The sequence below is a fragment of the Macrotis lagotis genome, chromosome 1 (genome assembly GCF_037893015.1).
Source record: "Macrotis lagotis isolate mMagLag1 chromosome 1, bilby.v1.9.chrom.fasta, whole genome shotgun sequence".
Classification (NCBI taxonomy): Eukaryota; Metazoa; Chordata; class Mammalia; order Peramelemorphia; family Peramelidae; genus Macrotis; species Macrotis lagotis.
The window spans coordinates 126,143,532-126,169,675 of record NC_133658.1 but is presented as its reverse complement, the minus strand read 5'-3'; the positions used below and the strand labels follow the sequence as shown (position 1 = coordinate 126,169,675).

The 26,144-nt window shown below is 38.1% G+C and overlaps 1 protein-coding gene across 2 annotated transcripts; it reads right to left on the bottom strand.

The window, feature by feature from the left end:
• Positions 1-12,682: 12,682 nt before the first annotated feature.
• Positions 12,683-17,019, bottom strand: LOC141514156 (sorting nexin-19-like). Of its 2 annotated transcripts, XM_074224704.1 has the most exons (2): positions 14,922-17,019; positions 14,506-14,736 (listed from the first exon to the last, which is right to left on the bottom strand). In XM_074224704.1, exons 1-2 carry the CDS (start codon positions 15,635-15,637, stop codon positions 14,586-14,588), a joined length of 867 nt encoding a protein of 288 aa, XP_074080805.1. In that variant the 5' UTR covers positions 15,638-17,019; the 3' UTR covers positions 14,506-14,585. The 2 variants fall into 2 exon arrangements, with proteins under 2 accessions (XP_074080797.1, XP_074080805.1); XM_074224696.1 differs by having other exon boundaries at positions 12,683-17,019.
• Positions 17,020-26,144: the final 9,125 nt, after the last annotated feature.

Here is a 26,144-nt window from a genome sequence, read left to right as displayed (position 1 = left end):
TGTTTGCATGTTGTACATTGATCCAAATTGAGCATTATGGGAGAGAAATCACATCCTTAAGGAAGAAACAAAAAGTATAAGAGATAACAAGATTAAAGGGAATAGTCCTTGAAATTTGTTCAAACTCCATGGCTCTTTATCTGGATACAGATGGTATTCTCCATTGCAGATACCCCAAAATTGTCCCTGGTTATTGCACTGATGGAATGAGCAAGTCCATCAAGGTTGAACATCATCCTCATGTTGCTGATAGGGTATACAGTGTTTTTTTGGTTCTGCTCATCTCACTCAGCATCAGTTCATGCAAATCCCTCCAGGCTTCCCTGAATTCTTGTCCCTCCTTGTTTCTAACGGAATAATACTGTTCCATGACATACATATACCACAGTTTTCTAAGCCATTCCCCAATTGAAGGACATTTACTTGATTTCCAATTCTTTGCCACAACAAACAGGGCTGCTATGAATATTTTTGTACAAGTGATGTTTTTACCCCTTTTCATCATCTCTTCAGGGTATAGACCCAGTAGTGGTATTGCTGGATCAAAGGGTATGCTCATTTTTGTTGCCCTTTGGGTGTAGTTCCAAATTTCTCTCCAGAAAGGTTGGATGAGTTCACAGCTTGACCAACAGTGTAATAGTGTTCCAGATTTCCCACAACCCTTCCAACAATGATCATTATCTTTTCTGGTCATATTGGCCAGTCTGAGAGGTGTGAGGTGGTACCTCAGAGAAGCTTTGATTTGCATTTCTCTAATAATTAATGATTTAGAGCAATTTTTCATATGGCTATGGATTGCTTTGATCTCCTAATCTGTAAATTGCCTTTGCATATCCTTTGACCATTTGTCAATTGGGGAATGGCTTTTGTTTTTTTTGGTTTCTCTCAGAGAGCTTTCTTATCTCCTTTTCCATCTGGCTGATTTTGCTTTTTAAAGCATTCTTATCCTCAATAACTTTTTGAATTGTTTTATCCATTTGATCTATGCTGGTTTTTAACATGTTATTTTCTTCAGCATTTTTTTGGATCTTCTTGACTAAGCTGCTGACTTTTTCCATGTTTTTCCAGCATCTCTCTCTCATTTCTTTTTCCCAATTTTTCTTCTATCTCCTTGTTTTCTTTTCATAATCTTTTTTGAGCTCTGTCATAACCTGAGCCCAACTTTCCTTTTTCTTGGAGTCTTTAGAAGCAGGATCTTGTACTTCCTCATCTTCAGATTGAGTATTTGGATCCTTCTTTTTCTCTGTTTACTCATTTGCCCAACCTGTGCCTGGTTTTGGGGTGCTGCCTGAGCTTTTGAGTATTATTGGGACACCCACTTTGGGAGGTTTCAGTTAGTGACCTTTGTTCTTTGCCTCTAGGGTCTGATAATTTAATTTTCATAAGGTTGTGATTTTCTAACAGGTTAGAGTATGAGTACTCCTGAGAGTGTTTATATTTTATTAAATGATACCTAAAGGGAGGAGTAATATCAATCAACAAAAAGTTGATTGGCTCACTTTCTGATTTGTTTCACCACCACACTAGCTACCTGTTGCTTGGGGATGACTCCACTCTAAGGCTGACTGACTCCAGGCTGCCCAATATACATCCTACACATATAAACAATTCTACATTCTCAACCTAGTTCCCTTTTATGTTTGTATGTCACTGCTAGAATGTAAATTCTTTGAGAATAGGAATTAGCCCTTTGACCCAGCAATTCCAATTCTAGGCCTAAATCCAGAAGAAATCATAAAAAGTGTTCAGAAAAGTCCTACCTGTGGAAAACTATTGATCTATAAGAAACCAAAAATGGTTAGACTCTAGAGAAACATGGAATGAGTTACAGGATCTGATGCTGAGGGAAGGAGCAGAACCAGGAGAACAATGTACACATCAACAACAACATTATTAAATGATCAACCTTGATGGAAGCAGCTTTTCTCAGCAGTTCAGAGAGCTAGGACAACTGTATTAGTCTGGCTATGGACAATGCTACCTCCATCCAGAGCAAGAAAAAACAAGACAAAACAAAAAAGTCCTTTAGAATCTGATTAACTTTATATTCATTTTTTAAAAAAATTATTTAAGGCAATGAGGTTAAGTGACTTGCCCGAGTCACACAGCTAGGCAATTAAGTGTCTGAGGCTAGATTTGAACTCAGGTCCTCCTGACTCCAGCTGGTGTTCTCTACACTATACCACCTAGCTGTCCACTATATTCATTTAAAAAAATCTCTCTTATGTATTTCTTTCCCTTAATCCTAAATCCTCCTACCAAAAAATGACTAATTTGTAAATATGTTTGACACAAATGTGTATGTACAGTATTAACCTGACTATTCGATGCTGAGGGGAGGGTGGTGGGAAGGGAGGGAAGAAGGAAATTTTATAACTTAAATATATACATAGGCATATAGATGAATGCTGAAAACTTTCAAACATGTATTTCAAAAAATAAAATATCAATAAAAAAGAGAATAGTAATTGATCATTTTATTTTAATGTTTATGTTTAATGTTTATGTATAACCAGGAGTTCTTATTAAAACCTTGTGTTTGTCTTTTCATCTGTCCTTCATAATCCACCCATTTATCCATTCATCCATTTATCCATCCATCCATCCATTCCCCTCCCTTCCCCTCCCCCTCTTCTATTTTTCTCTCTCTCATCTATTATCTGTCTATCTGTAATGATAGAATTACAGATGTATCACACTTGAGTGGAAATAGATGAGTAGGAGATTTCTGGTAGTACTTCAGTCAATGCTCCTTACTCTACTAAGATTGACACTGCTCTGGAGTCTCATTCCAGACTGGATGACTTATTTTGACAAATGTTCAAGACATTGTGTACTAAGCTAGAAAGTCAAAAGACAAAGTGAAGTTTACTTACAAGAGGTTTTCTAGTGAGACAAACTTTTTTTTTTTGCATGTGTGTCACAGATGCTTATGGAAGTCTGGTGAAACCTATTTCAGAAAACCCATTATGTTGAGATACAGTTATTAATATGTTTTCAAAATTAAGTTCTTGGAACCTAGATTAAATAGGGGGACACAACATATGTACAGATAAATAAAAACAAAGTGTGTACAAACTAGTTTTGCACAAGAGGTAGAACTTTGCTAATTGCATGAAGCAGAAAAGTGACCTATGAACTATGCTTTGAAGGAAGCCAGTAATTTTAGGAGGTGGAGATAAAGAGGGATTTAATTCTGTACTTAGGGGAATGGAATATGGTGTATGGGGACTAGCTAGAAAGTCCATCTGACTGGTGATAAAGGTACTATGAAATGGGGTAGCACAGTGGATAGAGCACACTGCCTTGGAAGTCAGGAGGACAGGAGTTGAAATCTAGCCTTAGACAGTTGACTCTTATTAGCTGTGTGACCTTAGGAAAGTCACTTAACTCTAATTGCCTCACATCCAGTTCCATCTCCAGTTGTCCGGATCCATATCTGGTCACTGGACCCAGATGACTCTGGAGGAGAAAGTGAAGCTGGTAACTTAGCACAGGCCCCTCTACCACTCAAATCCAAGTTACATGCTTGTCATGACATCACCTCCCTGATATTGTGGTCTTCTTCAAAAATGAAGGACAAACATTACTGTGAAATAAGATTGCAAAGGTAGGTAAGGACCAAATTGGGGCTTTAAATACCACATTACCTAGGGACAAAAAGGGAACTTTTTGAACTGCGAGTGATGTGGTCGGGCTGGTACTTTAGGATGTAGAGGATGTAGAGGAGAATGAAGCAGGTGATCAGTAAGGTGACAGAGGTGATGGTGCTTTCACTTGGGTCAGACCTGTGTGAAAATAGAGAATGGATTAGTTTTGAGGTATGGCATACTCCCCACCCTAGATTTTGGGTTGAGGTACTCAAAGAAATCTTTATTTTCTTTAGCAATCTACTTTCATTTCCTTTGTGGTAGGGTGAGAATGGGATTCTCTAATATTCTCAATATTAGAGCTTTGGAACATCACAAAATCCTGGCCGGAAGTTAGTAAAAATGTCCTTAAAAGGATATGAAACCTTAGAAGGAACAAACCTGCCCTAATTTTAAAGACTCAGATCACGGCTGCTTTGAAAGCCAAGTAAGGGCAGACTAGTGTCAGCCAGAGTTGGAAGGAAAGGGGATGGGACATCAATCAAGCTTGGAGGTTCCCTGACCTCCTCTAGGAGTGTGGCTTCCTCCTTTAGTCATGCCCCTAGGAAGCATAAATAAAGCTTGCTTCAGGTTTAATCATTATCATCAGCCAGAGGGTAATTTATGTCCATGTCATGGCCTCGTCCAGTGCCTGGAGAGCAGAAGCACCTGAGCCTCTTGCTCCCAAATGGGGCCATGGCCAAGCTTGGAGAGGTCTGACTGGGTCAGTGTGCTTGATGGTCAGGAAAGGCTATCCCAGTCCCCATGGCCAGGTGTCAGTAGCCTTGGCCTTTTGTGTTTCTATTGACTCATATTGGAGGGTATAAATTAAGGTTCTTTTTGTAACAAGAATTTGGCAGCTTGGGGAAATGGAGGCTTTTGTTGTGGAATCTAGCTCCCATCAGAAATGGATGACTCCTAACTAGGGCATTCCTTGCTCCAGCATGGCAAGAAGAGGGGGAAAGGATTTGTTTTTAATTGATGTTTATAAAGTCGTTGGTGTTAAAATTGTCCTTTCCCCTCTAGTTTCTCAGAAAGAAACTACTTTGATACAAACACAAAGCAGTCCAAGATGGCTCTTTTTTCCTGAGAGGAACTGTTGGGGACAGAAGAACAATTGTGGCACTGATTTTTTTTCTTTTGTTAATTTGTTTTTTTTTTTTCTTCCCTTTTTTGGGGGAGGAGGATTGGGAGACAAAATAGGAGGGTATCATTTGGAGGGAGGAAGTGGCAGGACAGCAGTGCCTCCCATTTTCCCTTGAATTTTCTTTGTGTCCCCGGGGGTGCTGACAGGATAATGGTATTTTAACACTGGCACATCTGGCTGGGGGTGGGGGAGAGAGTGCAAGATCAGAGGGAGAAGAGTTGCTAGGCTGTGAAGCTGAGGGATGACTGAATGAAGAACTCTGCAGAACTAACTTCTATAAACAAACCAAGAAAGGAAATCAGAGGCTGCAGCATAGGGCCTGTGCTGGGGTCATGTCCATGTACAAAAACACATGCAAACACATATACACACACTGATTTTCATACATACATGTATATATGTGCATAATGCAAACATATAGATGCACACACATTCACAAACACATTGCATGTGGATACAGGAACACACATACAAATACATACACACATGTGTACATGGGTACAAGCATGGACACATCCATATATGTTCATATATGTCCACATGCATGTACTGCATAAATATAAATGCAGGTGTGTATTTGCATATAGACACAATGCATCTGTGAATTTCCTTCATTGTTGTATTCTCTGTCCTTATAGCTGTAACTCAGCAGTCTGATAATGGTAGAAGGCCATTTATACACAATATATGCAAAAGAAATATATGCTAATCTTTAACAGTCTTTCTAATTTATTTCTCAGTTTTAGTCCAGCTAATGGACAGAAGTTGAAATTTGCCTTTTGGTCTTTTTGTTTGTTTGTTTGTTTGTTTTTTAAGCTGTTGGCAAATTGTGGGTCACCTTTTCTCTTCAGTACACTCCCCACCCCTTTGGCTGATGCAAACCTCTTATTTATGTGGATCGGAAGATGAATCAGGCCTATTTTCTGCTTGGCTAATTTTCAAGCAAGTCCGGCTTGTTTCTTTAACTTGGCCTCAGACAGGTCAATGGTTTTGAACCCTCAGTAGCTTAGCATCAATTTCCTTTGGGGCAAGCAGGTGAGGGATTCTGGGCCACGTCACCCCAAATGAGCCAGCTCCCTTTGCTTGAGAGCCTCTTCATCTTGTTGATAGATATTCCCGTTTGCATTGATCTGGCTGGCTTTGGCCCTCCCTCTCCCCTCACACCCTCCTCCAGTGCTTGGGAACTCCCTTCACTGTTGAATTCTTTGCGCTCACAGATACAGTTCAGTAGTGTAGAAGAGGTGGAAGTATCTTACTTTAGGCCACAAGCACGAAAATGCTCTAAAGAATCACACTCAAGCGGCGCAAACCTTTTTTTAAAAATAGAGACTTCTGCTAGTAGGAGAACTTCGTTAAGTATGCTAAAGCTCTTTGGGGAGTTTTCTCTAATTTTCTCTTTCCTCATTCATGATGATATGCCTTGGGACCATCTTAATGAACCAGTTAATTGGCTAAGGGGCAATAGTATGTCTCCTTTATTGGACTGAACTGGAGAGCAAGGGGGATCAGGCTGAAATGTATGAAATGCAGGGAATTCAGACTTAAGTTCCTGCTCCTTTCTGCATGAGGTAATATGTAGATTCTGTCTCTCACTATGGTCATACTGTATTAAGCTAACTAACAAGGGGCCTCCCAGAACAGGAATAGTGAGTGTGTCTAAATGATAGGGTGAAGACATAGGCAAGAGGTTGGAAGTGTATGGGAGCTAAAAGTCTTATGGGGGCATCTTCCCTTATGAGCTCATTCGCCTTGTCTTTAGTCACTGTACATCAAGGTGACTAGGATAGAATTAAGGGCGAAAATTGCACTCCATACATGATTGTTTACATCCGAGAGAGAGAGAGAGAGAGAGAGAGAGAGAGAGAGAGAGAGAGTCCTTTATTTGTAGGGTTTCTTGTTTTTCCTCAGGGAAATTATGTTGCATTCTGCTCGATTTTTTTTTTTTGCAAGGCAAATGGGGTTAAGTGGCTTGCCCAAGGCCACACAGCTAGGTAATTATTAAGGGTGTCTGAGGCTGGATTTGAACTCAGGTGGTCCTGACTGCAGGGCCGGTGCTCTATCCATTGCTCCACCTAGCTGCCCCATTCTGCTCCATTTTAAACAAAGACCCCCGGTGCAGGGGACTCCTAGACCCTGCTGCTGCCTCAGTAACCATAAATAAATATCAAGGTCAAATACTAACATCAAGATGATGTTTCCTAAATAAAACTGACACTGTTATTTTTGCGTGAGAAAGCCCTGTAGCTCTCAATCCTCAAGAGCTGAGGAGGATCCATTTTATTGAGCCACAGTAGGGAAGCTTGAACTGGATAAGGTTGATGGTTTGTATCAGGTCTGAGAATCTCCAGAGAACAGTTTTTTTAAGGAAAATTTTGTTTTTCATTTAGATCAACAACAAACTGACTCTCCTGTATCAATATTTCTCCAAGGTATCTAAAAATAGCTCAGTTCAAAGGTATTTCTCATGGCTATGGCTTTATACTCAGAGAGGAAGACAAATTTCAAGTGGGCTAAGTAAAAAAATGTCAAGGAAATTCTAGAACTTCACTTTGGTTCGGGTCCTTTTCTGAAACCAAATTCTTTCTTACCTGCCTGACCAATTTTTCTGTAAACTATCAGGAACATCAGAGTGCTTACCTGGAGTGACAAGCTTTGTTCTAGACTGAGACCTAGGACATTCGGTTTGTAAAATGACTCTCCTCAGGCTTGAGAGGGAATCATTAATCTTCTTAGTGCTTTGAATGAAGTTCTCTACAACTATTTTTAAGTACTGGAAACATTGGGTCTGTTATCTATTCAAATTCATAATATGACTCCCTATTTCCATTGAACCTTTCCCATGGACAAGAGAAAATGTAATACATGGTATTATAATAAGGTAAAGAACAGTTTACACAAAAGAAACATACCAATCCCCCCAAAACAACAAACTCAACCCCATGAAGAAAAAAAAAATCAAGCAGCTATCCCCCTTCTCTATTTACCAAAATTCTCACTCCCCAAGCCTTCAGGGATTAGTGGCTGCCTTTTCAATATCTTCAACACAAAAGGAGAGTCATGAATCAGTTTAGTCATCTGCAAAGAGCCACAAAGTATACAAATGATTCTTCATTTTTGTTTGGGTAGGTGATTTCTTGTCTCTGCAGTTAGGGACTCTCCTTAGTATATTTAGCAGAGTAACATTAGCTAAGGGGAGAATTTAGTTGGGCAGTACCAACCAACTGGTATTCTTTCTGTATCTTAAACACTTTTGGAAAGGGGCAGAATTTCTGGATCTTAATTATTTCTTACAGGAGATAAGTTTAGCAGATATTTTCTTTTGTTATTGTTCTTTCCTCTTGGCCCTCTTCTCTGGAGATTTAATAACAAATAGCCCATCTTAAGAGTAGCAGAAATTTGATGGTTCTCAGATCCATTTGTATCTTTACCATTTTATGGAATTTATAGTGACAAAAAACCTAATACAATCATAGGAGTTCAAGCTCCTCAATTAGGAAATTTTTTTTAAAAAACATTTGGATGGGAATAAAACTTTCCATTCTAATTTGGAATTTTTCTTCTTACATGATTTCTCCATTTGCTTTTTCTTAGATTAGATTAGATTTTTTAGATTTGCTTCTAAGATTAGAATATAAACCTTAGTGACTGATGAAAAATTTCTTATTTTGAATTAAAAATGATATAAGAAAAATTTAGATAGGAGAAAGTGTTACTTTCTTCTCTTAATAAGCAAAAAAAAGGGGGGAATAAGGGAAAGAGTAAAGTTAGAACTTCATTAAGTTCTAAGTAAGTCTTTTTTGATTTTGATTTTTTTTAGGTTTTTTTTTTTTTTGCAAGGCAAATGGGGTTAAGTGGCTTGCCCAAGGCCACACAACTAGGTGTGTCTGAGATCAGATTTGAACCCAGGTACTCCTGACTCCAGGGCCGGTGCTTTATCCACTGTGCCACCTAACCAACCCTTAAATAAGTCTTAAAGAGACATTATAACTAGTGGCTTCCAAATGCTTTGCTTCAAGATGCCTATAGGATCCTAATGACTTACTTTCTCTCCTCCTCCTCCTCCTCCTCTGTCTTCTTCCTCTCTCTCTCTCTCTCTCTCTCTCTCTCTCTCTCTCTCTCTTTCTCTCTCTCTCTCACTTTATCATGTATACACATGTATACATGCTTACACATTGCCCTAGTGATCCTGCTTCTCTCTAGTTGGTTTCATTAAATCCTGGACAGTGCTATTTAAGTTCCAGCTTTTTCCTTGTGAAAATCTGAATCACCATCAGGGTTGTCTTTTGAATTACAAGTTTGTACCTGTAATATAGTCTCCCATTTAGTTTAGGTAACAAAGTGAATTTCAGTCTCAATTCATTTTTCATCTCCCCTTCATTTTTCCCCCCCGACTACAAAGGAACAATCAGGAAATCATAAAGCTGATTGATCTATCAATTTCTTGGCTTTCTCCTTCAATGGTGCAGTCTAACTTCATGCTATAAATGTAATTTCTGAACAAAAATTTCAGAAGTTTTTGGTACCATTATTTTTTCTTTTATTAACCATAAAATCATTAAATTTCCAACAGGAAGATATCTCTCTTTTCATGGGCTTACCTTGCAATGCAGGTTAGAGTTTGTATTTAGGACAACAGAGGGAGACAGCTGTCAGAGGATGTCTAATTTGGATAAACATGTATACTATTTGTAAAACATTCTGCTAAGTGTAAGAAACAGAGAGGGGAAAAAAACTTCAAACCTAAATGATCCCTCCATGAGCTTTTAACCTGTTCCATTTAATTCAATAAACACTGAATAAGCACTTACTGTTCTGTTCTTGGTGGTAGGCATTGATTCCTCAAGAAGATGATGTGTGGAATTCTCCTGCAAGCTTAGTGAGTCATGTTGAAGTGGACATTGCCTATACAAGTGGCTTCTTATATTATTGATGTCATTTTGGTTCTCTTTAAGAATGAAGGACAACAACCTATATGTTGCTTAGAAAAGATTCAACTTGCAACTTTGCATTTGGTCTCAAAGATGGGAGACAAGGAAGTCTCTAGAGAAGTGAAGCTCTAAATGGTACAGAGCCTTCTTGGCCAATAGCTAACACTGTTCCCCACTTCTTTCTGGTATCAAGAAATGGACTTGTGTCTATGGAAAAAAATTCAGTGGAAAAAAAATAGCAATCACTTCTGTCCTAAGGCCCAGCTCTCTTCTCTAGGCCAGGTGCCTTCAGACTAGAGCTATTTTTATATCTGAGTTAATCCCTAGGGATATCATGGGTATGCTCAGAAGCCAAGACCTAGGTACATTCCTTGAAATGAATTTCCTGCCAGGGTTGAGGGAAAAGAGCCTGAAGGCAATGCTGGACTATTCTTATCCTCCTGAATCTGCCTCCCTTAGTGTGGAAAATCTCTCTCACATGATGACATGGTACCTTCATCTCCTCAATTCACACATCATTAGAAGGCCAAGTTAGCTCCACCTTTTCAGGAACTTGTTAGCACTTAGGGTAGAGAGGATAAAAAAATCCCTTAATGTCTGCCAATAAGGTGACTTTAAAGGCAAGAGATGTATAGCATTTTCCATGACTTTCTTTTACTGTTGGGAGAGAGAGGACCATCATAATTACATGGATGGGGAAAATAGAGTCATGAAGGACAGTGAATAAAGAAACCACTGCTCTCCAGCAGAATGACCATAAATTCATGGATGGCCACATAAAAACCAAATTTCCCTGGGTGGCATTAGCCATGGAGGCCCTAAAGAATGAACTTGGTCTTTCCATTATACCATATTGCCTCTGGGAAGGCTTTCCATCACCATCCTTTTCTCAAAAATATCTTCTCTGATGATATTTGAAACTAGTGTGGACTCATCCTTTGAGTTGAAGGCTCCCCTCTAGATGTAATCCATGCTGCACTTACCAAATGAGATTGGCTAGAGATCTGATCACTGATGCCCCTGCCCTTTTGCTGTCAAGGAAACTTCTAGGATTGGACTTTGGTTTTGAAGAGATTTTGACCTATCTTCTCCTACTGAAGTTGTACATATTTGGAGTCAATCAAGATTTAAACTACTTGGGGATTTGGGGATGTGGGCTTTCATTACCTTTTATATAGTCTAATTTATTCTGAGGTACCACTATACAATTTAAATTGTCTAAATATGACAAAAAGCAATATATTAGTTGTTGGAGAGGATGTGGAATAACTCTCATGCACTTGTTGGTGAAATTGTGAACTGATCCAAACATTCTGTAGAGCAATTTGGAATTATGCCCAAAGAACCAAACTATGTATTTACTTGGATCCAACAATGCCACTACTATAGGCCTATATCCCAAAAACATCCAAAAAAAGGGTTTATTTGTACAAAAATATTTATATCAGCTCTTTGTGTGGTGATTAAAAATTGGAAATCAAAGGGATGTCCTTCAGTTGGGGAATTGCTAAATAAACTGTGATCTATTATTGTATTGGAATATTAGTGTACTATTATAAATGACAAGCAGGCTGATTTCAGAAAAACCTGCAAAGACTTATATGAACTGATGCATTGTGAAGTGAACAGAACCAGAAGAAAGTTGTACATAGTAACAGCAATATTGTTCAATGAGGAACTGTGAATGACTTACATCATTCTCATCAATACAATGATCAAAGAAAATTTTAAGGGACTAATGATAAAGCATACTACTTGCCTCCAGAGGGGGGGGAAACTCATTGTTTGAATAAAGACTGAAGGATGTTATTTTTTATTTTTTCCCAAATTTTTCTTTTATTCAAGTCTTTTTGTACAAAATGATTAATATGGAAATGTTTTACATAACTGCAAATATATAAGCTATATCTGATTGTTTACCATTTCAGGGTGACAAGAGGGGAGGGAGAAGGGAGAGATGGAAAACAGAACTCAAAACTTTAAATAAAAATGTTAAAAATATTTTTAAAAAGTTAAAAAATTTATTCCAAACTTAAAAAAGGAAAAGATCAGTTCATCTAAAGAACATAAAGAGAGTTGTAGATATAGCTACAAATCTGAATCACAGACTGTTTTTTCTTCCAAGTGTGCAATATACTCTTTGTTATTTACTGGATTTCTTTGTTATTTTCTGTGCATTAAAAAATGCTTAAAATACTTTAAAAAAGTTTTTAGTGACCTATAGTGAGTTCCCATTTTTGTTGCCTGTGGATTATGAATTGTTCTTGAATAGGGACTAAAGATCCTAATATCTTATTTGCCCTACATTACTTTCTTATAATTTTGGTAAAGAGAGAATTATACCAGTGATCCTGAATTGAAAGACCAAAGCTTCAGAATTGCTACAACTGCATATAGAATGGGGTTTGTTAGAAAACACTAGTTTGTAAATTATGCCTCTAAGTTGCAAGAGGGTCCTGCTTCAAAGCATTGTCTTGAGTTTCCCTCAGAAGGGGAATTAATATACTTGATTATTTCACAACAGGTACAATTATATTAGAAACTAGATGTATGAGTCTTCCTTTAGAATTAAACCATAGATGCTTATGATACCAGTTTTGGGGAAAATTCAATTCAACAGATTAATTCAATAGATAATGTATAAGACATGCTAGACACTGGGGATGTGAGAACAAAAGGGAAAAATAGTCCCTGCTCTTGAGGAACTTATAAACTATTTAATTAAGTATAGAATGAATGGATGAGGGAATGAGAACTTACAATGAGGGTTATCAGAAAAGATTTTTTTGTAAGAGGTGAAATTATCAAGATTCTGAAATAGAAAAATCAAGAATTCTCTTAGTAGTTAGAACTATTTCTGCACACACACACACACACACACACACACACACACACACACACATATATATATACATATATATATATATGTATATATATATATATATATATGTATATATATATATATAATGCTACTGTAGTCTGTGTTCTCTTTTTTCAGAGCCAGGGTGCTATATTTGCCCTTATGGTTCAAGGGTATCCTGAAGGATTTATGGGTTGTCTCTTTTCTCTTCTGTTATTGGTTTGCGCCCCCACCATCTGTGCTATTCCCATAGTTAATCATTTTTAGAATCAAATATATTAAGGAAAATATATTACCACCTTGAAATTTCATCAAAAGCAACCTTTCCACTGGTGAAGGGTTATGGTGAGTTGAATGCCCTTTTGAAGTAGTCCAAGAAGGTTTGAGAACTGCAAATCCATAACTCTTCAAATACTGTAACACAGCCATCATTTCCCCACTGTATCTTCCCTTTTCCAGGTTAAGTATTTTCACTTCCTTAAACATTTCCTCATATAATAAGGACTCAGAGATGGTGGTAGAGGTAGAAGCTTGGATAAACTCTTGGGGTTGGCATGGTCACCTTCTGGTCCTCCCCTCACCCATCACCTTCATTCACCCATTTTGGTGCTTTCTACAGTTAATTTCATGGATTATAAAAGGATTAGCCTGAGGGTAGAAAAGGTTGTCAGAAGTCTTTTCCTAGGCTCCACAGGCTTGCAGATTGCTTTCTTTAGTTTAGGATCTGGTGACTACAGATGGAGATTTGTGCTTTTATAGCCTTTTTATTCTTGGATTATGTGCTTTTAAGTCACTTAACCTCTACTTACCTCAGGTTTTTTTTTCAAACTACAAAATGTGTTTAATAATAGTATCTATTTCCCAGGGTTGCTATGAGGACCAAATGAGATAATATTTGTGAAGTGCTTAGAACAGTGCCTGGCAAATAGTAGGTGCTATATAAATATGATTCTTAGTATTATTACCATTATTAGTATTTTAAATAATATTTAATTATGAAAATAGGGTTATAATTGAATTTTATGCTTCTAGAACATCTGTTGCATTTTTTTAAATCCTTGAATTGATTAGAATAAACCAATTATAGGTCAGATCACAATAAATTATCAATTTGTTCTCTCTCTTTGGTGTTTCTCATCTTATCAATGACCTTCTTAAAATATGGTGCCCAGAAATTAATACAATACTCCAGGTCTGATAAGGGCACATTATAGAGGGTCTACTATTTCTTATTCCTGAAGATATACCTCTCTTAAGGTTACCCAGGTTTGCATTAGTATTTTTTGGCTACCAAAATATCTTATATCAAGCATTCAGTCTGCAATGCTACCTTGGTCCCACATCAAACACAAACTCTCCTCGTCTGTATTCATGAAGCTAATTGTTTTGAACTTAATTTAAGATTTTACATATATTATTATTAAATTTCATTTTTTATGATGCAACTGACCTGAATTTTATTTCCTTTTGGGAAGCAATCTCTTCCCTAAGATTTGGCAGTAGTTTTTCTTAACTTTAATATGAACTCAGGTGACAGAGGAGTATTATAGGGTCAAGTCTAACATGGTAGGGATTGGCAAAGAAAGGGATGGGAAAGGATGAATGACTCTATCCCTTCTTCAATTCTCAGTATTTTTCCTAAAGAAATCAGAACCTATTTACTACTAGAAGCCAAGATTGAGGAGCCATGGAAATAGGTGGGCACACAGATGACACTTTCATCCCTAATTGCAAACTTTATGATCATTTTCCAATAATAAAGCCGTTTACTTGAACAGCAGATATGCCACAAGACTTTCTGAGTCACAACTGCTTTCACCATAAAACTTCTGAGAGCAAAGTGTTCTTATACTGGTTCCCAGGGAGCTGGGATATCTTGAACACCACCACTTGGAAACCCATTCTCCCTTCTCTAGTCCTAATCAGAATGTTTGTGTGGAGTGGTCAGTGGTCAAGGGGAGATGCCCATCCTCCTGGAATTACTTGGTGTGTCTGGAGCAGGGGTGGTTGTGGTGGATTCTTCAGCAGAGACATTGAGATCCAGGACCTCCAAGATGATATCCCAGAGGCAATAAATCAAGTGCCTGTTGATGATGGGCTGCTGTAGAGACTCCAGGACCAAACCCCAGCTCAGACGGCACTTGCTTGCTCCAAGGATTCCCACTACCAAGTCTGGCAGGACTCCCATCAAGCTTTGCAGAGCTTGCTCCTCAGTAGCCTCCTTCTGTTTCTGTGTTCTCAATGGTTTCGGCAGCAGGGGAAGAGTGCCTCCAGGCCAGATGGACTCCTGCAGGAGCCGGAGATACTGGACCCAGCGCTGGGGGCATGTCAGATTTGCTACATGTACCTCTAGCCACCTCTGTATTAGGGTCCCAAAGAGAAGATGAAGGGCTTTCTGCATGTTCTCAGTACATAGCCATCTCCACTGTTCCATCATCATCAGGAGGAGGAGGTCCAGGGCTGTATCAGCTAATGCCGTCTCTGACTCTTGGTCACTGTTGCTCTCTGGAGGTGAAGCAGCACTATCTGAGGGGCTCTCACTGCCATTATCTGTACATTCACTGGGGGTCTGCTCAGAATCTTTTCCCAAGGCTTCTTCTGTCTGTATTTCTAGGAACTTGCTCTGTTTTTCAAGGAATGACTCCATCCCAGAGATTGACAAGATGTCTGACTCCATATTACTTTTTGGGAGGCAATATGAGACCTTCTCATGTGATTCAGCCACATTTAATACTGGAGCAATTTTGCTAGATGGGAACCTTAGTCTAGACTTACTCTTCTTGCCCTCTGTCTGAGGCTTGCCATCTGTCTCTGCTTCACTCAGATCTTCTGTAGGTCTCTGGGGTTCCGAGCGAGGAAATGCAGTCTTTATGGTATCCACTATGGCACTCACTACCATCTTGTCTACTCTTGAGACCATGAAAGGTTTCTTGACAAAGGCTATTTGAGCATCTGTATTGAGAGCCAGAAACTCTTGTACTTCTTCACTGTTGGCAATCTCAGGGATGGCACATAGTTGCTTCAGGAATGACTCTGGAAGACTCTTTCGGGCTTCTACCCTGTCACTGTCCATATTTCCAAATGGAAGATCAGGAAAGAGCTTTTTGGGACCCTTCACATTTTTGATGAACTAGCTTGCCAAAATCTTTTTGGATCCTGCTTTTACTGATTAGTTTTTTAGTTCTTACTCTCATTTTTAAAATAAAATTTCAAACTTGATTATCACTCCATTTATGCAGAATCCTAAAATCTCTGAATCTAAGAGTTGGAAAGGACTTCAGAGATCAATTCACCTAATTTGCTCTTGGTTGCCTATGGTTCTAGACAAGATAATCTCTTAGATCACTTCTAAATCTGAGATTCTAAGAGTCCTGCCCTCTGTTCCACATTCCTGAGGTCAGATCTTAAGATGATGGGATATTGAACTTCCTCGAATTGGTTATATTCTAGAAATAAAGACAGATTTATTTCATTCTATGTCTGTTTATTTTCTACTGCTTTTTTCATCTAATGGATTTTTATCTATGAACTTTGTAACATGAGTTGGCTTAGTTGGATCTTAGACCAAGCTTTCTGGGCAGCTAGGTGGTGCACTGGCCGTGAAGTCAGGAGGACCTGAGTTCAAATCTGATCTCAGATGCTTGACACTTACTGGCTGTGTGATCTTGGGCAAGTCACTTAACCCTGATTGCCTCACATCTAGGGACATCTCTAGATGTCCTGATTGAGATTTGGTCACTGGATTCAGATGGTTTCACCTCACTCAAATAAAATTCGCATGCATGTCATGACATCACCTCTCTGATATCATGCTCTTCTTTGAGAATGAAGGACAAACCACAGACAAAGTTTCTAAAGACTTCCAACTAATTTTAAAAGGAAGAGTTTTATCACCAGTAGTTTGGTCACCAGACGATGAATTCATTGACAATGAAAACCCATGAAATAAAGAAAAAAATGGATCTGAGTCCAGTATATCTCCTTTTGTTACCACAATGATGGTGGGGTATTAGAAGAGTAATAAAGTGGGTATTAAGAATTACAGTTTTATGTGATATATGTATGTCATGGAACACTATTGTTTTATTAGAAATCAGGAGGGATGGGAATTCAGGGAAGCCTGGCAGGATTTTCATAAACTGATGCTGAGCAAGATGAGTTCAACCAGAAAAACATTGTATACCCTAACAGCAACATGGGGGTGATGATCAACCTTTATGAACTTGCTCATCCCTTCAGAGCAACAACCAGGCACAATTTGGGGGTATCTGCAATAGAGAATACCATCTGTATCCAGAGAAAGAATTATGTACTTTGAACAAAGACCAAAGACTATTACCATCAAATTAGGAAAAAAAAAGTTATATTATTATTGTGTAATTTTACTATCTCATACTTTCTTTTTCTTCCTTAAGGATATGATTTCTCTGTCATCATATTCAACTGAGATAAATGCATAACATGGAACCAATGTAAAGACTAACAATGTCTTCTGTGGGGGGGGGTGGGGGAGGGAAATTAAGAATGGGGAAAATTTGTAAAACTCAAAATAAATAAAATCTTTCTTAAAAAAATCACAGTTTTAAAACCACCTATAAACAATAATTTACCTATTAAGATGTTATATATTTGATCTTTGTGCACTGAGTTGCATAAGACTTGAACTACAACAATACTGATTTGTTCACACCTTCACAAAATATGGCACATTTTATTACCTTTTCTGATCTCTCTCTATAGTCACATCTTGCCTTCCATTCAGGAGGCAGTTTTTTTCCTATGGGCTTCCTAACCATAACATTTTATACTTGACTTTTATTTAGACCATGGCTTCTATTTGTTGCCCACCATTCTGAAAGTTGAAGCACACATTTCTACCATACAAAATACAGGTGAATTGCCTAGGGGATTATGAGAGGAAAACCTTTGGTGATATGTCTCTCACTACTGGAAAAAAATGGCTCTCCCTATTATCCAAACACTCTGTTTTTTAAAAAAATTCCTCCAAGTATTTATTTATCTTAAAACTAACCTAATTTTGTGGAATCATGGTTTCTATTCTGGTCATTTACCTGGGCTCATCCCTCTGTTCCAATACCATTGCTCCTATGGTTGACTATCTTATTGAGTTGGGCACCATACAGACCTTACTCTTCGTTGTTGTTGTTCAAGTGTTTCAGTCTTGTCCATCTCTTCATGACCCCATATGAGGTTTTCTTGGCAAGGATACTGGAGTGATGTGTCACTCTTTGTCAGAGGGCAAGGGTCAACATGGCTAGAAGGTGACGAATCATAAGGCCTTGAGCTCTAGTAAATGAGTAACTCTTCAGAAATCTACTATTCAGGTTTATTGTCTTTCATCATGATAATCCTGGTAAGACTCCTTTTGAGTAAGGCTGGGACTTCATTTGATGATTCTGAATTTGTGTCTATACATAATGAATTCCCTTTGATATGCTTGTAGTGAACTTGATTCAGAGTTTTTTGCTTAAGTGATTCTTTAATTCCTAGAGTCTAAGGGATTCTTTAATTACTTGAATGTGGGTCTTGACATCTTATACCAAACATATTTGAGGGTTGTCATGACTTGTTAGGGTCCAAGGAATACATGAATGTGAATGAGAATAATCATTATATATATTTGTATATATATGCACAATAATTATGTATATATACACACGTGTGCATACATATGTGCTCAATTTATATCCACATATATGTATTTATATATTTATATAAATATAAGCATATATATGTATATCTTCCTAATCCACATTTTCCCCTTCATATTCCTATAATAGATATAGCTAGGCATAGTTCCCTGCATACTAATTCTAGAATTTACATCCTGGATTTGATGGGTTCAAAGAAATAATTTCATTCTTTCCTGGATCTTTGCCCAGTTTTTGAGGGGTATCTTTACCCCTCTGTTGCTAAAATAAGATTTTCCACTTTTACTGGGGAGATGAAGTCTAATATATTAGTTTTCTTATTGAACTGGACTCCACAATTAAAGGAAAGAACTGAGAAATGTCTGAATAATTTGGGCCAAAACAATGAACTATCCTCTTTAATTTGCAGCTTTGGAGTTATAGCAATAGTGGTATGGTGTGGTGAGCAGGGCTATTTAATCATTGCTCTTTGCCCCCCACCCTACTACTGACTCATTCCGGGAATGGCTTTCCCAGTATAAACATCCTCTCTTTGCTCTGGAAAGATATATCAGAAGGGATCTATAATTCTTTTTCTTTTCAGCTCTCAGCCTCTAGACAGAGACAGCGCTTTGGCAAAGCCATCCCTTTTAAATCTCTCCTCTTCCTCTCCTGGGATGGTGCTCCTTTTCAGGAACCTTTTCCCAACCTCAGTTCCAGAAATCAGACTTCTATGAGCAAATGCCTTTGTGGTTAACACTGTTAAAAAGGCTTAGTAAAGGTTTAAAACAAAGAAAGGTTGATAGACTTTCTCCTTGCCTAGTTGAAAAGGCTTCAGGTTCCCATGTTGCTAATTGTTGTTCAGCAGTGTCCAACTCTTCATGAGACTTTCTTGGCAAATATACTAGAATACTTTTGCTATTTCTTTTCTGGTAGATTAAAAAAAAGAGGTTATGTGGCTTTGCCCATAGTCATATAGCTAGTAAAATTCTGAGGCAAGATTTGCTGTTTAGTTCAAAGTCCATCCTGACTCTAGTCCCAGTGTTCTAGCCACTTAGCCACCTAGTTGCCTTCTCAGGTTCCCATAAGGGAGACTGATGCAGAATCAACCTCTTAGGAATTGTAGGCATTAGGGTTGGGATTACAGTCTATTTTTGTCAGCCATCAGGCCCCATCACCTAGATCCTAGAATACTTGCTCTCCTCCTTGTGAAATATCTCTGCTAGTGTGTCTGCTCTCCTAATTAGTGTGAACACTGAGTTTTCACAAAATTTTTCTTAACTTCTAGAGTCTTTTAGATTTTTTGTGAAGAGTTGGATTCTTCCTTGAGAAGGACTTCAATCTTGGTAGAGAAAAAACCAGATTAAGTGACTTGCTCAGGGTCACATAGCTAGTAAGGTAAGGGTCTGAGACCAGATTTGAACTGAGGTAGATGAATCTTCCTGACTCCAACACTCTATTGAATCACCCATATTAAACTGAGTTCAATAGGAAAATTAAAATAGTCTATCAAGGTTATGTGTATAAGGAATGGCAGAACTAGAGTTTTGAAACCCTGTAACTAGCAATATGATGCAGAACAGGTCAGGTTGACTCAACTCAAGGAATATTAAAGTCATCTTTCTCTGCCTCAACTTTTTTTAATCTATAAAAGGAGGAGACTGAATTAGATCATTTCTAAGGTCCTATCCAGTTCTTCTATTCTATGATTCATTTTTTTAAATGGATGTGGATTATGCTTATCAATACATGTTTTTTGAATTGTGGCTTCTTTTGGGTCTGAGCCCTGGGTCGACTCAGCATAGTGAAACTGTAGGGAGGAGGTTGTAAGCAGTTTTTGTTACATACAATTTGGAAAAGCTCTGTAACCAATGGCATAATGGTTAGTGTGTTAGACTCTGTATCTGGAAGACCTGGTTCTCATCCCAACTCAGACACTTCAAAGCTGTGTAACTCTGGGAAAATTCTTTAATCCCTCTGAGTCTAAGTCTCTACATCTATAAAATGGGGATCATAATTTTAGCAGTACCTCAGATGTATTCTTTTTTTTGAGGATGAAATGAGATGTTGTTAGGTGAAACCCTTTTCAAGCCTCAAAGAGCTATATAGTATAAATTGAGGCAGGCTTATTTTTCAAATAGGTATTTTCTGGGTTGGGGTTTGAATATGGAGGAGATTTTGCTTAAAGCCAGGTTTTCTTCCCCCTACGACTCACCATGATCCAATTCTTTTCTTTACTGTTTCTTGTAACCCCACTAATTGAGATCACCTAAAATGTTACCATGAGCTAAAGTCAACATCAATTAAAAATCCCATTTATATTCTATTTGAAAACACATGGTGTTCAAAAGTATGTGATTTTCATCGGACTTTCTCATCTGTTTGTCATTTAAAGTTCAGGCCGTTTTCCATATTTCTATCAAATGTTACCTCAGATGAAAGCCTGCCAAGTGATTGTACAAAATAACTTTCTGAAGTTATAAATAATCTAATACTTACTGAGGGTTGACCTCACTATACAATAATATACAAATTAATGACTGGAGCCCAAGGGTAAAGGGGACTAAATGATTGCCTTCTTAGTTGAGAGAAGGGTTGAGCTTCTGCTTGTAATAATAGATGCAGTCATTTCTCTTCACCCCCCTTATTCATCCTGGCAACCTTTAGGAAGGTGGAATGTAAGAGACATATTAGGGAACAACGCTGTCTCTAGAATAGGATGGTTAAGGTAATTCATCTATGACTGAAGTCTTTGGGAGACCTGGAGCTCTTCTAGGGACTAGATAAGTAGAAGGAGATAACATTACCAACTGTGTGTAAAAAACATAACAAGCCTGGTGTTGCCTATAATTTTTGCTACTGGGAAGGCTGGGGTTGGTGGTTTGCTTGTGCTCCAGAGTTCTGAGTTGTAACAGTAGGTTAAAATGATTTGGTATTCACACTACATCTATATGGTGAGCTCACAGGAATTGAAGACTGCCAAAATGCCTTAGGAAGGATGAGCCAACCCAGATAAGAAGCAGAACAGGTCAAAGCTTCCAAACTAATCAGAAGTGAACTCTGGAATTCTAGCCTGCAGTAGATAGGGAGATGTAGTCTTCAAATAAAAACAATTTTTTTTTTAAAAAAAAGAAAAACCCCTCAATAATATCTTAGAGTTCAGACATACTCAAAAAAAGCTTATGTATTGGTACTGAATACCTAGAAATAATGCATCTCTTTCCCTTTCAACACACACTACAAACTGTACATTTTGTGATACAGAATAAAAGGATTTTAGGGAATAGTCTGGTTTAATCCTTATATTTTATAGGTGAGAAAACAGGCCCAGGGAGAAAGAATCACTTTCCTAAGGTAACAAAGTCAGTTAATGACAGAGAACTGTCTCAGTCCCAGGTCTCCTGACTTTTGAATCTCTTTCTATTATGTCCTTGAGTATCTTCTGAAAGGTGCCATAGCAATCCTGCAAAGCACCCTGGGTTTGAGATCAAAAGACTTAGATTCTCATCTTTACTCTGCTGCTAATTTTCTATGTAGGTGCAAAGGTGGTCCAGTTTGTTCATCCTCATGGGGCTCTACTTTTTTATTATTGAATTGTTTTAGAATGATGTTTAAGGTCCCTTCAAGCTCTGAGATTTTACAACTTTCTTAATTCTCCTTAATAGGAGATATTTCATCCACATAAAAAAGGGGGTCGGTAAGGACTTGGGATAGTTGTTGGCTATGGGATGGGTGCAGACAAGGGATATAATGCTATCTGTTCAGGGACCTGTTTTCTCTCTAGGTGAAGCACCATGAAAAAAGGGAATGTGGACCATTTGGCCCTGTGAATGTACTTCCTAATGACCATGTATTTTGTTTATGGTCTTAGGTCAGTAGGCAAAGTTGTCTGTGATGGTCGAGTTACTTTTCCATTTAGTCATGGTTTTACTTCTAAGTCTTCCAGCTGGGTGAGGCAATAGATAGGCCACTCCGGTTCTTTGTCCTTCTGAAGTTATTTGGGGGCATTTGTGCCTTCTATTTCTTCTCATCTGTTTTGAAGATGGAGTTTTTTTCTGAAATGTCAGCAAATGAAATATTTCTTTTAAAAAATCTGTTTTAAGACACCCAATGATTTACAGTGGGCAACATAGCCAGCTGTCACTTGAGTTAATTAAAATGGATTTCCCTAAAGGTCAGGTAAACCTTCAAGTTCATATAGTTTTTAATCTGAAAAGATACATTCCAGTTCTTTTCAGAAGACACATCCTGGTGGCCCATCAGGTCAGTGGAAGAGAGTGATCACTAATCAAATGTCAGATACCAGGGATGACATTTAGCAACACGGGAACCATCTTGGTTTCTGTAATTGGAGCTGAGGTCATGGATCATGCATGGTTCCCTCTCACAGTGCTGATGAGAAAGCCAGCTTAGGCTTTGGAGGGTAGAGAGAGGTCACCAAGATGCCTGTAGCTACTTTCAACCATACCTCATGGGTCCTTGAGGCTCAATCACTGAAACTTCTATCTCAGTCTGGAATGTTGGGGGAAGGGGGGGTTGGGACTGGGGAATGTGGGGGTCAGGTTTCTAGGGAGGAATCAGGCTTCTGCTTGTAGAGGATGGTACCGAGCTAACATACAGCCAGGCCCTGTTGATTGGGGGAAGTGCTGAACTGATGAGATATTTACTATCTCCAGCCAAAATTCCTTCCTTCAAGCAATGGTATCTGAGATTAATTGAATTGAAATGCCATTGCTTAAGATTCCATAACAAACAGTGCTCCGTAAGGCACCTTCTCCTCTCTTCTAACTCCCTCCACGTTCCCTTGACCCTTTCCTGTTCTTAGTGCCTCAGGTATGTCATTCATTGAGTTGGATTATTTCATTGATCCACATGAAACAATGACCACATAAAACACTCCATAGTCTAGAGATAAGCAATGATGCATGCCCTGCAGCTGAGATTAAAATCTATGCCATAAATCTTTTCACAATACTGTATACACAAGGACAGGCAAAAAACTTGTGAAAACAGGACTCACACACACACACACACACACACACACACACAAAATCATCATCTTGATATTCCATGTGATTAAGAGATCTGTTCTTAAATTTGTGACACATTGATTACAAATTAAGGGAGTAGGATGAAATTGGTTATTGGTGCTCTCTTCTTCCATTGAGCAAAACAGATGACATGGGTTGGGAGTTTGGGGACTGTTGATGCACAGTTTATAAATGATTAATAACTGATAATAATAATGAATAATAACTGAAAATAACTGATCAGCTATTTCATTTTAACCTTATAACTACTCTGTATAGTTGGTAAAAACAGATACTGTTATTCCCATTTTACAGATGAGGAAACTGGAGCTCAGAGAGGTTAATTATGCTTAGTGTGCCTCAGATAACACAATTAGTATGTAAACCTCCAAGGTTTTATAACTTCAGGTATAATATCCCATCCGTGACATTGCACTATCTTTTTGGCATTTGCAGATCAAAAAGGTTTTTGCTACAAAAGCTAATTTTATGAAGGTTCATTTGTTTAAATTGTTGCTCAGTTATGTCTGACTATTCTGATGAAGAATTTCCTTCTCCAGGATATTTTTCAGATGAGGAAATTGAGGCAAATAGGGTTAAGTGACTTATCCTACCAGTTTTGAACTCGGGAAGAGGAGTCTTGTGCCTCTAGGCTCTGGCAATTTATCTATTATGCCATCTAGTTGCCCGTGCTTTAAGAAGTGGTTAATAGTAATGTCATAGAATAAAGTTAGAATACTTTCCTTATATCTACTTCTTCATAGTACCAACTATGAGGAGGCCCATCACAAATAATATCTGAATTACTGACCATTCACTCCCAAACTTTCTTAGTTAAAGAGATTACAATATTAGTTTTCTAGGCCAGCATCCTGGAACTCTATCCTTGCTTTTTGGCTGACAGTTTACATGGTAGCAGGTTGCTAAATTGTAATCAGTTGTGATATTTTTTTTTTCTTGGTAAAGACATGGGGAAGAGGTGAGGGCAAAGAAATAACATAGATAATGGAAACATACGGATTGCATAAAAATATCATGACCAGCCAAGACTTTTTAACTTTTTCACCATCTTGATGAAAACCAACCAACAAAAGAAAACAAAATCTAATCCAACTCTTAGAACAGGAAGCCATAATATTTTGCCAATCAACTAGTAGTGGGTAAATCCATATAAAGCTTGAAGTCTGAGCAGTTCCTAAAGACTTAACAAATGCTATGATAATAATGAATGCCTTTACCAGATGGGTCCCATTTCACCATGGAAGGATTAGGAGTCACAAGAACAGGTGATTGAAAGTGGTTATAGAGTCACCTTTTCTGGATTTTTTTTATGACAAAGACAGATGTCCATCTGCACAGTATGCTTTTAGCAACGTTGAGTTTAGGCACAGGGGAATGGACTAGGTGACCTTTCAGAGGTCTCTGCATAGTCCCAGGATTCTGTAAGTAATGAGTAGACAGAAAATTTCACTCAGGATTTGATCAGCCATCTGCTCTTTCCCAGAAACTGACTGATAAAGGCATGGCTGTGTGAGTAGAAGGTGAGCTGTAATTAATTATCTATGGCATTGATGAAGTTCTTGTAGGATATTCCCTTGCTAATCCAGCACCATATCTACATCTATTCCACACCTCCCTCCCCCCCTCATTCATGTTAACAGTCTATTTATGAACTCAGCTCTGTAATTAAATGTTTCATTTGCAAAGAAAATGGTTCCTAGGAAAATCTGAGATGTGTTTATACAGGAGCATTAGGCCTTCTCAGACATTACATAAGAGATTTGTTCATGTTGGCTCACGGCTCTTAGCTTTGCAGATAATCTAATGTATTATGTTTCCAGTGTATGTAGATAACTAAATTTAATATTTTCAAAATGCCTGCATGCAGAAAAGCCCAAGTTATTGTGAGCATAATTTAAATTATTTATGTTCCATAAGAATGGAAGGAAATCGGAATTACAGGAACAGGATTCTAAAAACCTCTTAGGCTTTGTTTGGAGCTGCAAATTAATCAGATTAAAGCCTCCATCATTTTTCAGACCTTCCTTTCCCCCTGATCTTTTGGTCCAGCACTGACTTTGTCAGCATGTAGTTGTGCTTCCCCCATCAAGGTGTTTCTTTGGGATTCAGATTATTGCCTTGTTAGAAGGGCACACCTATCTGATATCTGAACTTGAGTCAGAGAGGCAATTGGAAAAACTTGAGGCTCACTTTGGAGGTATGTCCTTAAGATTCCCTCTTCATTTTGAGGATGCTCTTCCATTTTTGTGCCATCCCAAACTACAGTGTATTTGAAATTTGGAATTACAGTGTATTTGAAATTACCCATATCAAACCAATAAGGAGCTAATGGGAAGTCCATTTGAGCCTCTAGTGAGAAGGGAACAAAGGCCATCATTTTTATGAAGTGATCAGAGAATTGAGAATTAGTTCTCATGAATGGTAAACTATCTTTCCTGAGACTTACCAACAGATCATTTCCATAATTGTCAGAAATCAATTGGCCAACTTTCATCACTAGAGAGGCTAGGTGGCACAGGGGACAGAGCACTGAAACTGAATTCTGGAACATCTGAGTTCAAATCTGCCCTCAGATACTTATTTGCTGGATGAGAACTCTTGGCTGCTTCAGTTTCCCCATCTGTAAAATGGGATAATAATAATACCTACCTTCCACTGCTCATATGAGAATCAAATAAGATAATATTTATAAAGTACTCAGGACAGTGTCCATCACATAGTAGACATTTAATAAATATTCATCAATTAATTGATTCATTGATTATAGGCTTCTTGTTGAAATCTAACATATATATGTCTGAACTTCTTTTGAGATGGAAGGTTTTTCCTAATTTAGAGAATGAATAGTTCTCTGTTTAACCAGATCTGCAGAATGTTG

Excerpts from the sequence above, each read along its gene's own strand:
- LOC141514156 (XM_074224696.1), bottom strand. The coding sequence starts at position 15,637 with ATGGACAGTGACAGGGTAGAAGCCCGAAAGAGTCTTCCAGAGTCATTC.